The sequence below is a fragment of the Ischnura elegans genome, chromosome 7, assembly GCF_921293095.1.
Source record: "Ischnura elegans chromosome 7, ioIscEleg1.1, whole genome shotgun sequence".
NCBI lineage: Eukaryota > Metazoa > Arthropoda > Insecta > Odonata > Coenagrionidae > Ischnura > Ischnura elegans.
This window is the reverse complement of record NC_060252.1, coordinates 90233494-90244739: the sequence shown is the minus strand read 5'-3', so window position 1 is coordinate 90244739 and position 11246 is coordinate 90233494. Positions and strand designations below refer to the sequence as shown.

The window sequence follows — 11246 nt, the reverse complement described above, 5'->3', positions numbered from 1 at the left end:
AAAGAAAAAGTTAAAAATTATATTATAATTCTTTTTCTGAATAGCATTGGGTACTTATTATTCTTATATATGCTGTAGTATCCACCCTGATCTCCTAAGTATTACCTTGTATATGATCACAAAATTATGTAAATCCTGTCACCCTTGGGCAAATCAATGCCATTACAACTCAGGTTCTTCTTTTTACCTCTCGTCCGGCATCGAACTTGATTGATGCATCATTTCCTACTCCCTCTGACAGTTATTTTTAGGTGATGTCCCAAGTTTCCACCTTCGTTGCCTTGTTTGTTTCTTCCAAAATCATTTTGTTACAGCAACCGTTGATTAGTTAGTTTTTCCTAATTCCGCATGGTTATCATTAATTTTTAATTAATAACACTGAATTTAGTTACCATATATGTCTGAATATAGTCCCCCCTTTTTTCCAAAAATGCCTGCGGTAAAAGTATAGGGGTAGACTATATTCAAACACATATTTTTAACTTTTCCGGAAACAGAAGCCTCAAAATTAATGGGGGGACTATATTCAGAGAAATACGGTATTACTCAACAGGGAATTACGTTAGCATTCCTAAAACATATTATGCTATAGAAAATAAAGCAATTTGTTGGACCTTGAGTTGATTATATGTATTAGGGCCTTAGGTTAACAATACCCACAACATATTTTGTTGTGTTGTAAAATATCATAATTTCAGACTTCCCTCGCTCCCCATCCCAATTGAAATTTTGCTGAGGAAAGGGAGCCTAATGCCATTTCTTGGGTTTTCTTTCATGAAGATCTTCTTGTCATTATCTTGGCTGTCGGTAGTTTTGTGTAAATAGTGGAACCTTTGCCCTGGAGATTACTGTTCAATTGGCACTATTTAAAATCAAATTGAATTGTAAGATTTCCTTTAATTAACAAGCTCATAAACCATACTTCTTAGTGTTCACAGCATTATTTGCTCCTCTTTGAACACAAAAAAGTGATCATATTTTCTATATTTACCTAATTTTGGTGCAAATGAGGTGTACTTGTTGACCACAAGTTGAATTGTACCATTAAATAAATACTACACCATTTTTCTGAACTGATGGCGGCTGACCTTGAGTGTGCTCGAAACCCACCCACTCTTCTGGCCAATCACAGAAGAGCGACAGGAGAAAGTATGTACAAGCCCGCAGTCTCTCTCCGAACTCCGTGCTATGCAGATCGCCGTCCAGCTAGCAGTGTTGCCAAATCGAATTGCTCAGCGTTCGTCCGAGAATCTTCCGCCGCCCCCGAAAGTACCGTTATTCTCAAGGCTGGCAACGCCGGTCGGCTGGATGGAGGGGAGCGGAGCGGATAAGGGAAGGGGATGGAGGGGAAGGGAGAGCTGGAAGGGGCAGCGCTTCTGATTGGCTACCTGCTATTTTCCACCCAGCCGCCATCAGTTCAGAAAAATGGTATAATCATAATGCTTATACTTTCCATTTTCTTCTATAATAGAAAATGATAACTTTATTGGAGAGTAGCTAAAAGCATAATTTCATTGAATCGTCTATGTACATTGTTCAAAACCACTTACCACTTCCTGAAACTTTTGAGATAAAATTATAATTGAGTCAATGTAAAAAAAATGACTAACACAGAAATTCAATTGTACAAAATGAGAAATAATTGTACATAATCCATATGATAAAAAATCAAATGCATTTGAAAATTATACTCGCTTATAGTTAAGCATGTGTTACACCTATGAGGTAATGTTCCTTTCGCATGATTGCCACGTGACAGCAAAAATGGATTCCACGAGTTGAATTTTAAGTTTTACCCCCAGGCCCACTCATTTTCACCACGTGACTTTTCATTCTGCCACCTCCTCTTGCATCACTGTCACGGGAAGACGACGAGGATGAAGAAGAACTAGAAGAAGAGTCCGAGTCACTAGAATTATCACTGCTCACCTCACTCGATGACGACTCACTACTACTGCTGGAGCTACTACTACTGCTGCTGGAGCCACTGCTGTCATCTGTACTGCTAGTGCTTGAACTGCTGCTCGACCTGCGACACTTCACCTTTTTCTCGACATTCTCCTTGGCCACCTTGGATTAATTTTTCTACCTACCGGCTTCGAATTTCCCCCTTTCTGGAGATCAACTGCTGCATGGGTCATCTACTAGCACGAAAAGTGTCTAACAATGACTTTCGGCAATTATCATTACACCTTTATTGGATTGAAATATTAGTTATGAGCGCGTAATTAAAAAAGAATAAGACGAAACACGACGTATTTAAGACTTTATTTAAGCATTTTACGCAAGAAAATAAATGTCGGAAAGACGAAGAAATACGACGGAGACTCAGCATTTTGGCGAAACTCGATATCCTCGCAGCTGAGCTTCTCGGAAGTTGATGCGGTATTTTTTCCGAAAACATATTATTATTCTGGTATTCTACCGATTAAGGTAGGTTTCCATGGAGTGTTCAAGAAGTGATCTGGAAGCCTCCCTTTCCTTCAAGCACTGCCTTCTTTAATTCACTGTAAGGCCTACTCTCTTTCAACATATCTAAAAATCCTATTCTTTTCCTTCCCCTCCCTCGTTTCCCTAACATTCTACCCTCTAACACCATTTTCAACATCCCCTCACCGCTAAGTACTCGCTCAATCCATACCTTCTGTCTCCTCCGTATCTCATCTAAAAGCTGCCTCTCCTCACCCACCATGTCCAGTACTTCGTCGTTCTTTTTCCTCTCCGTCCATTTAACCCTCTCCATCCTTCTCCATACCCACATCTCGAATGCCTCCAATCTTCTCTCGTCTTCTTTCCTCAGTGTCCACGTTTCCGCACCGTAGAGAGCTACACTCCAAATCAAACTCTTCACTAACCTTTTCTTTAAACTCTTACATAACGATCCTCTCAGAAGCTCCTTCCTGTTCATGAACGCCTCCTTTGCTAGTGCAATTCGCTTCCTGATGTCCTTGCTACTGTGTCCGTTTTCCTCTAATGTGCTGCCCAAATAGTTAAACTGTTCTACCTGTTTAAGTTTTTCCCCACCTATCTTGAGTCTCACATTCCTTCCTCGCGATACTTTACGAAACCGCATTACCTTAGTCTTCTTGTGATTAATCCTCATCCCATACTCCTCGCACCGCTCGTATAAAGCATCCACTATAGTCTGTAGTCCCCTCGCTGACTGGCTAATCAGCGCCTGATCATCCGCGAACCTTACCGATTTCAACATCATTCCTCCCACTTTCACTCCAGCTTCCAACTCGTCCCACTCTTCCCTTACCATCTCCTCAGCGTATACGTTAAAAAGAAGCGGCGATAGAGGACAGCCTTGCCTCACACCTCGGCCAATGCTTGCCCACCCAGATTTTCCGTCCGCTACCCTCACTTGTGCAGTCTGGGCCATATAAAGATTACGAATTAGTCGTCTATCCCTCCCATCTACACCTATTTTCTTGAGAATATCCATTAACTTTACCCAGTTCACCCTATCAAACGCTTTCTCAAAATCCACGAAACAGGCATATACATCATGGTCATATTCAAGGTTCCTCTCCACGAAGGACCTCATTACTGCTATTGCATCACGAATTGACTTCCCTTTTCTGAAACCAAATTGATCTTCGCCCAAATACTTGTTTGCCCCTGCCTCCATTCGTCTGTTCAATATCCTCAGTACCACCTTCGCCGCATGCGATATTAGGCTGATAGTTCTATAATCTCCGCATTCCACAGCTTTCTTCTTTTTCGGAAGCGGAATTAGAACCGTCTTCACGAAATCTTCCGGCCAACATCCCTCCTCGTAGATCCTGCGCACTAGTTCGAAAAACCTTTTCTTACTTTCCTTCCCTAGATTCTTCAGAAGCTCACATGGGATATTGTCCACGCCTACTGCTTTCCTAGCCTTCATATCACGATGTGCTCTCTCTATTTCCGAATCTAATATCCCCGGCCCAAGATTATCATCCTCCACCGCACTTTCCTCCTCTAAACTCAATCTCTCCGGCCTGTTTCTTCCGTCATACAGATCCTCCACGTATTCCTTCCATCTACTCTGTACCTCTTCCCGTTGGGTTAGCATCCTCCCATCTGTAGCCTTAATTTTAGACATGGCTTGTCCTCTCTTGCCGCCCGATAGCGACTTAACTTTGGCATATAACGCGCCTACATCTCCATCCTTCTGGAACTTTTCCATTTCCTCACACTGTCTTTTCCACCAAGCCTCCCTTGCCCTCTTGGTTTCACGTCGTAATCGATTATTTAGTTCCCTATACATTCTTTTGCCCTGCTCTGTACCCACGTACTTCCACTTCCTTCTCTCCTCCATTTGTTTTCCATTGCCTCCGTAACCCAGGGCTTCTTTATCCTTCTGCTGTCAACGTAGCCAATTGACTTCTCCGCCGCATTGGCTATTCCAGTTTTAATATTATCCCATTTTTCCTCAACAGTATTCGTACCTTCAATCTCCCGTATACTAATATCCACTAGTTCCTGATATTCTCTCCTCGTACTCCCCTTCAGTGCTTCTACATTCCATTTCCTCACCCTCCTGCCTTTCATGAGTCTTTTGAATCTTACGTTGCATTTCATAAGTACTAGGTTGTGGTCTGAATCCGCATCTGCTGCTGGGAAGCTGCGCGAGTTTTTCACACTATTCCTAAACCTCTGTCTTACCATAATGTAGTCTATTTGATATCTCCCTACATCTCCTGGACTTTTCCATGTGTACCTTCGCCCTTTATGATGATTGAACCACGTGTTTGTGATGAATAACTTGTTTCTCTTGCAAAATTCTGCTGCTTTCTCACCCCTGTCGTTCCGTATTCCTAATCCAAACTCTCCTATTTCGTTTCCATCCCTCCCTTCCCCGACTGACGCGTTCCAGTCCCCCATCACTACCAGATTTTTCTTACCCGGTGTGCCTCTAATTATTTCCTCGAGCTGTTCATACACCTCATCTACTTCTTCCTCCCTATGATTGCTGGTGGGCATGTAAACTTGGACCACCACAAGGTTGGTGGGCCACGCCTCAATTTCTACCACCAGAATCCTATCGCTCACCTGGTCTACACCTAACACACGCTTACCCATCTTCCCGTTTAATACTAAAGCTACCCCTCGCTGGCTCTCTTCCCCTCCACTATATATAACCCTATATCCATCACTCCTATAGTCCCCCCACCCCCATCCCTCCACCTCACCTCGCATAATCCTAAGATATCTATCCTCCCTTTATCCATTTCCCTTTTGATGTTTTCTAACTTTCCCGCCCTCATCATAGTCCTCACATTCCATGTCCCTATATTCATCGATGACTTCTTCTTCTCCATCCTCTTGGTCTTCTTGTCCTGCTCCTGGGATGCTGCTGCTGATGCTGAAAAAGATGATGATGATATGTCTCTGCAAGGATTTCGCATGATTCGGACCCCGAGGACCTTGCCGATCTCGTTGCCACCTACGACACCCGCCCTTGAGGGCTGGGTCTCGCGATTCCACCACATTTAGTTGACAGTATGGGCTCTTATGGAGAATCATTTCCCATGTTAATCTCCATAAGGCCGGGAGCGCGGTGTTGTCAATAACAGCACGAAAATTTATGTTGCGTTATGCACTGATTAAAAATTGAATTCTAATGTAGAAAGAGATGCTGCATTCATTGGTTTAAATAGTTTTTCGATAAAAAATATAACAAAAGCCATAAAAAACGTTTCCTTCGATTTCCGTCAGAAACGTGTATTTTTTTACTTTAACTTCTTCTCGCAATTTCTGCCTGGCCGTTATCTGTATTGAATTAAATCTTCTGCGCAAAGTTCTTCACACTATTTTATCTTTGAAAGTCTTCACCAATTGTACAAATATTGAGTTAAATGTTGTTATGCCGACGTAACACCCTTTAGGACAAGAAAATTTTGATTTTTGCAAGGTAAAAAGTAGTTGCTTACTAACCTACGTTTCTAACATCGTGGGTCCCTATATGCTGCGTATAAAATGTGAAGAAAACTACAAGGTTATTTTTGGTGAACAAATCATTAACTTACATCAATTCTGAAGCGAGTTACAAGGTTTTGATCTTAAGAAAAAATATTACGGTGCCGCTGGGCCGGGCTTCTTGCTTTTTCTTGCGCGCAGAGGGAAAATTCTCGGGCGGAAAAGGAGTTTTTTATCAATGCATACTATGAAATGTATTTACCTATTCGTTTGATACCCTAAACAGAGAATACTAATACGTCGTAACAGCAGTGTTTTTATCTGTATACATTGATACACGAAAGTAAGCAAGCGGCTTGGAAATAAGACGCTTTCGTGTTTTTTTTATATTTTGATCAAACTCCATGTTTTCAGGGAAGAGATAGTTGGTAGGATTTCCGACTTCATTCCAACAGTGTTTTTTACGTGACACCATCACGTGGACTACCTTTCGTCTGGCTCCTACCCTTCGACCTATCTGGCATGGGTGGCCCTACCGGAAATAATTGCGAATTAATCCCGCCAGCGCAGCTCTAAGGGTCATAGGAACGCGCAAGCCTTTCCACCGCCATAAAGTTGTAGCCCAAGGGAAAGGTGAAAACATATATCAAGTTACAATTTATGAGTTATGCTATAAATCTCTATTGCCACAGACAATGAGATATTTTTTCAAGGTATTTGGTTTCTCCGTGCTAGCAAATCGAATTTATCTGCTTTTCTCGTGAGAACTTCCTAGGATTGACTGAAAATAATAGAAGAAGAAAAAAATCCGGGGGAGAAGCGCGTGTTTTTTGCAAAACGCCTCGGATTGTCCGCTAACACTTGACAGTAGGAGTGAGGGTAAAGCGAGCTACCTGTTGAAAAAAAGAAGTTGGACGAAGCCGAGTATAATACGGGCGTGGCGCTGAAATGGCGTTTGGTTTAAATAAGAATGTATACATCAGACAGAGATCCATTGTAGCAGTGCAAATGCCGAGACGGCATGCAAACATTTTTTCGCGAGGTGGTGTGTCCCATTAGGATATTTGAAAGAGATCTTAGTTGAATCAACTAAATGCCTAAATTTTTCCATAAAATTAAATTATCCCATTAATCAGCCAAGTTCCGGTTTGAAACCTTTAAAGGAAATCACAATTACTCGCCAAAATACTGGGTTAATTCCTGCTGCATAGGCAACCTAGTCAAACATTTCCGCATTCATCGTTTTTTTCGTCCCCCCTTAAAAACGACAGATCAAGGTTCCACTGTATACCTTTTTATTAATACATTCATCAAGGGAAATAGAAGAAAAAACGTACATTTAATATGCTTTGCACAATTCTAGTATTCGAGGTATTCGAATATTCGAGCAATGATCTAATATTCGAATTCGAAATTCGAGTTTGAGAAATCTGCTATTCGACCCATCTCCAATAAAAATATAATGACCAGGTATCCTCAGGACAACTGCAAGCTTATGAATGTCGGGAGGAAAGCCTACGCAACAAATGGCCCTTTGGGACAAAAGGCCGAAAATATTAATAACGACACGTCCTAGTGTGAAGGAATGTAAATACCGGTCATCTAATACAAAAGATATTTTCGGCAGCTGGGTTACAGCAGTAAAAGAACGTAAACATTTTGTCAGTAATACTATTCATCCTGTAAAAAACTTATAAAAACGACCAATGAGCCAGATCAGAAAACACAACCGTGTTATCATTTTGAAATAGAACTGGGCAAAAATGTTACAAAAAAGAGAGGAGTCAAATATATGTTATAGATATAAAATAAATATATTTATAAATGTGTGATGAATTAATGGCTGCTATTCTGGATGGAATAGCATTATGCTATTCTCCGATATTGCAACCAAGGTTGCTATAATATAGCGTATTGCAACGCCTATGCTATTTGGTATTCAGAACGGTTGCAATTCGTGTTTTTACTACACCGGAAGACGTAATTCTCAGAATAGCATAAGCTCGTAGCAATTCACTACTCTGAACGGCGAATTGCAACCGGTAGGGTTGCAATAATATTACGCGGTCTTCGAGGCCGAGCTATTCGGAATTGCAACCCAGAAAACGTACGCATTGCGATGTCGAATTGTTTTTCTGAGGTTAAAGTAACCTAATCAAGCATTGAAAAATGGAATAATAGCCAAAAATAAAATGATATCAGCTTCATTTTAATTAAATAATAGTAGCATAAGTGATGAATATTTAACTAGTTAAGTGAATTGGGTAGAAATTAACATTCGCGCTTAATATATGAAGCACAATGCTTGCTTCATCGACAGTACGAAAACAATAAATGCAAAGAATTACTACGATTAGCCCAAATTTTAATTGTTTTATTCATAATTTTATTTCATCACTTGACTTGCTACTAAAAATATCCTCAATGTAGGCTATTAGGTCGATTCTTGAAAATTTTCAAGCTTGTGTTAACACACTAACTCGCCAAATATAATAATAGTTATAGCTTTCAATGAAAACCATATATTACCATAATAATGCCATATACTCTGATCAGACGTTCATTTCCTCAATTGGACAGTATATACAAATACATGCAACGAGTCGAAATTATTTTCCCCACTATTCGCTACCTTCTACAATTAAAACTTAAAATTTACAAACTTATAACACGGGCAGTCGACTTGAATTACTTGCTTGAAAACAAAGAATTTCTCCGAACACCAATAAAGTTTCCGAACAAATATGATTCGCCACAAACGTTTAATGGAATATCCATGTACATCATTAATGCAATATATATCATGTGGAATTCAATACAAATTGTTTCCTCTATAGACAAGTAAGTTATTCACACAATTAAGTTTCAGTATATCGGCACAGTTCAGGGTCTATCAAAAATTTCAGTGAGCACATTAAAATCAGCTGATACGAAAACAATAATAACTGACACAACAGCACTTTCCACACGATTCACTATTGCTAGATTCACTTTTTCACAGCTGTTCCATCCATCCTCAAATTCACCATCACCTCCCTCTGCTTTTTTCAAATCTGCAGCTGAAATATCGATACTATTCCATCGTATTACATGAAAGCACAGCGGGTGACGTTGCCACCTACTTCATTTCCTAAACAAAGAATGAATACTGAAATTAGGGAGTCATATAATAATAAGCTAGTATTGGAAACGAAAGCTTCTAGTTCATACAGTAAAGCTATATCGTCACGATCAAAGCAATAAAAGTTGATACATATTTATTTTGACATGCAACGAACAGACTTCGAAGCGGCAATCAAATATATTTAGCTTTCAATGATTACCTCGCATAGCAAATATCTCACGTTAAACAACCGATCGGATACAAGCAATTGATTCAATATTTATTCCCGATAAATCATCATTATCATAATCAAATTATAATCTAACCCACCTGTCTGAAGTCATTGTGAAATCTATCACAGCCACAACAAACAGCTGATTTCCTAAATGGGATTTTCAAAGTGTATTATATAAATCCAAGATTTTAATATAATTTTTAAATGTAAATAAAACAATTGTTTATAATTGCAAGTCAATATTCCGTAAAATACAGAAAATTTTATAAAATATTTTCTCCCTCATTGGTTGCGAAAACTGTTCAGAAAGTTAAATTCGTGCGTAGGTTTCCGCGGCGTTGTTCACGATGACTGCTAATATCCGGGTTCTCCAGCCGCGTCTGTCGTTTATGGTTGACTACAGTTTCGGAAGCAGGATGGCTTCCGAAACTGTAGTCAACCATAAACGACAGACGCGGCTGGAGAACCCGGAAATTAGCAGCCATCGTGTTCAGAAAGTTTTTCATACGGGAAGAGGCGGAGCTTCCAAATAGCTCGCGCAAGAAATAGCATGCTGCTATTCCGAACAAAATTATTACTACGCTTCATTCAGAATACTCGCGTTGCAATAATGACCCGCAGAATAGCATATGCTATTTTTTGCAACGCTTATCCAGAATAGCAGCCTATGTCTCTCTTTGGGCCTCCGCCGAGCTTTCGAGTGGACGTTTGTGGTGGCTGATGTGTCTCACCCGATCATTGGAGCTGACTTCCTTCGTCATTTTGGCCTTCTTGTGGACATACGTCGTGGGCGATTGGTGGATGGCCTCACAACACTGAGTGTCGCTGGAATCGTGGCCCCGTACTCGGAAAACCGTGTAACTGCTTTCAGTGGTTCCTCCGCATACCATCGCCTTATAGCGGAATTCCCTGAAATAACCTCTCCATCGGGTGCCCCTAAAGCAATCAAACATTCTACTGAACATTTTATCCGCACCAAGGAAGGTCCCCCTGTTTTCACTCAACCCCGCAGACTCGCGCCGGACAGGCTAGCGGTTGCCAAGCGCGAAATGGAGCAAATGGTGAAATTAGGAACTGCACGTAGATCCGACAGCTGCTGGTCTTCCGCTCTTCATTTGGTCCCTAAGACTGGTGACGAGTGGCGTTTATGTGGGGATTACCGGGCGTTGAACGCCAGGACCATACACGACCGCTATCACGTGCCGCACATAGAGGAATTCGCGCACGGTTTGTGTGGCAAAGCTGTGTTTTCCAAAATTGATTTAGTGCGGGCGTTTAATCAAATTCCCGTGAACAGTGACGATGTCCCGAAAACAGCAATCATAACTCCGTTCGGTTTGTTCGAATTTCCTGTCATGACTTTTGGACTAAGAAATGCAGCACAGACCTTCCAAAGATTTATTGATGAAGTGTTGAAAGGACTGGATTTCTGCTATGCTTACATTGACGATATATTAGTCGCCTCCGTCGACGAACTAGAGCATGAGCGCCCTTTACGTGTGTTGTTTGGCCGTTTGCGTGACTTCGGTGTTGTGATTAACTGCGCTAAATGCGTATTTGGTGTTGCCGAAGTACAGTTTCTTGAGTGTTCCGTGTCCAAGGATGGGACGAAACCCCTAACAGACAAGGTGGAGGCCATTGAAAAGTTCCCTCGTCCATCTACCATTCGGGGGTTGCGACAATTTTTTGGGATGGTTAACTACTACCGTCGGTTCATCAAAGAAGCCGCAAAACTCCAGGCTCCCCTCAGCGAGCTGCTCGCGGGTAACGTGAAAAGCGGTGACATCATTGACTGGACTCCCGAGTTGGATAGCTGTTTCAACGCCTGCAAGGCAGCGCTTTACCGTTGCACCCTTCTGGCCCACCCGAATCCGTCTTTTTAGCTTGGTCTTTTCACAGATGCCTCGGATAAAACTATCGGCGCGGCACTCCAGCAGCTGACTCCTGCCGGTTGGCAGCCCCTTGCTTTCTGGAGCAAGAAGCTCAATGATGCCGAGCAGC

At 41.4% G+C, this 11246-nt stretch overlaps 1 protein-coding gene across 1 annotated transcript; it reads right to left on the bottom strand.

Moving 5' to 3' along the window:
* Window positions 1-1785: 1785 nt before the first annotated feature.
* On the bottom strand, window positions 1786-10135 carry LOC124163038 (suppressor protein SRP40-like). Its single transcript, XM_046539821.1, has 2 exons — window positions 9977-10135; window positions 1786-2070 (listed from the first exon to the last, which is right to left on the bottom strand). Exons 1-2 carry the CDS (start codon window positions 10133-10135, stop codon window positions 1786-1788), a joined length of 444 nt encoding a protein of 147 aa, XP_046395777.1.
* Window positions 10136-11246: the final 1111 nt, after the last annotated feature.

Excerpts from the sequence above, each read along its gene's own strand:
- LOC124163038 (XM_046539821.1), bottom strand. The coding sequence starts at position 10,135 with ATGGTATGCGGAGGAACCACTGAAAGCAGTTACACGGTTTTCCGAGTA. Across the intron at positions 2,071-9,976 it reads AAGTCAGCTCCAATGATCGG|GTGGCCAAGGAGAATGTCGA; the intron begins GTGAGACACATC and ends AATTAATCCAAG.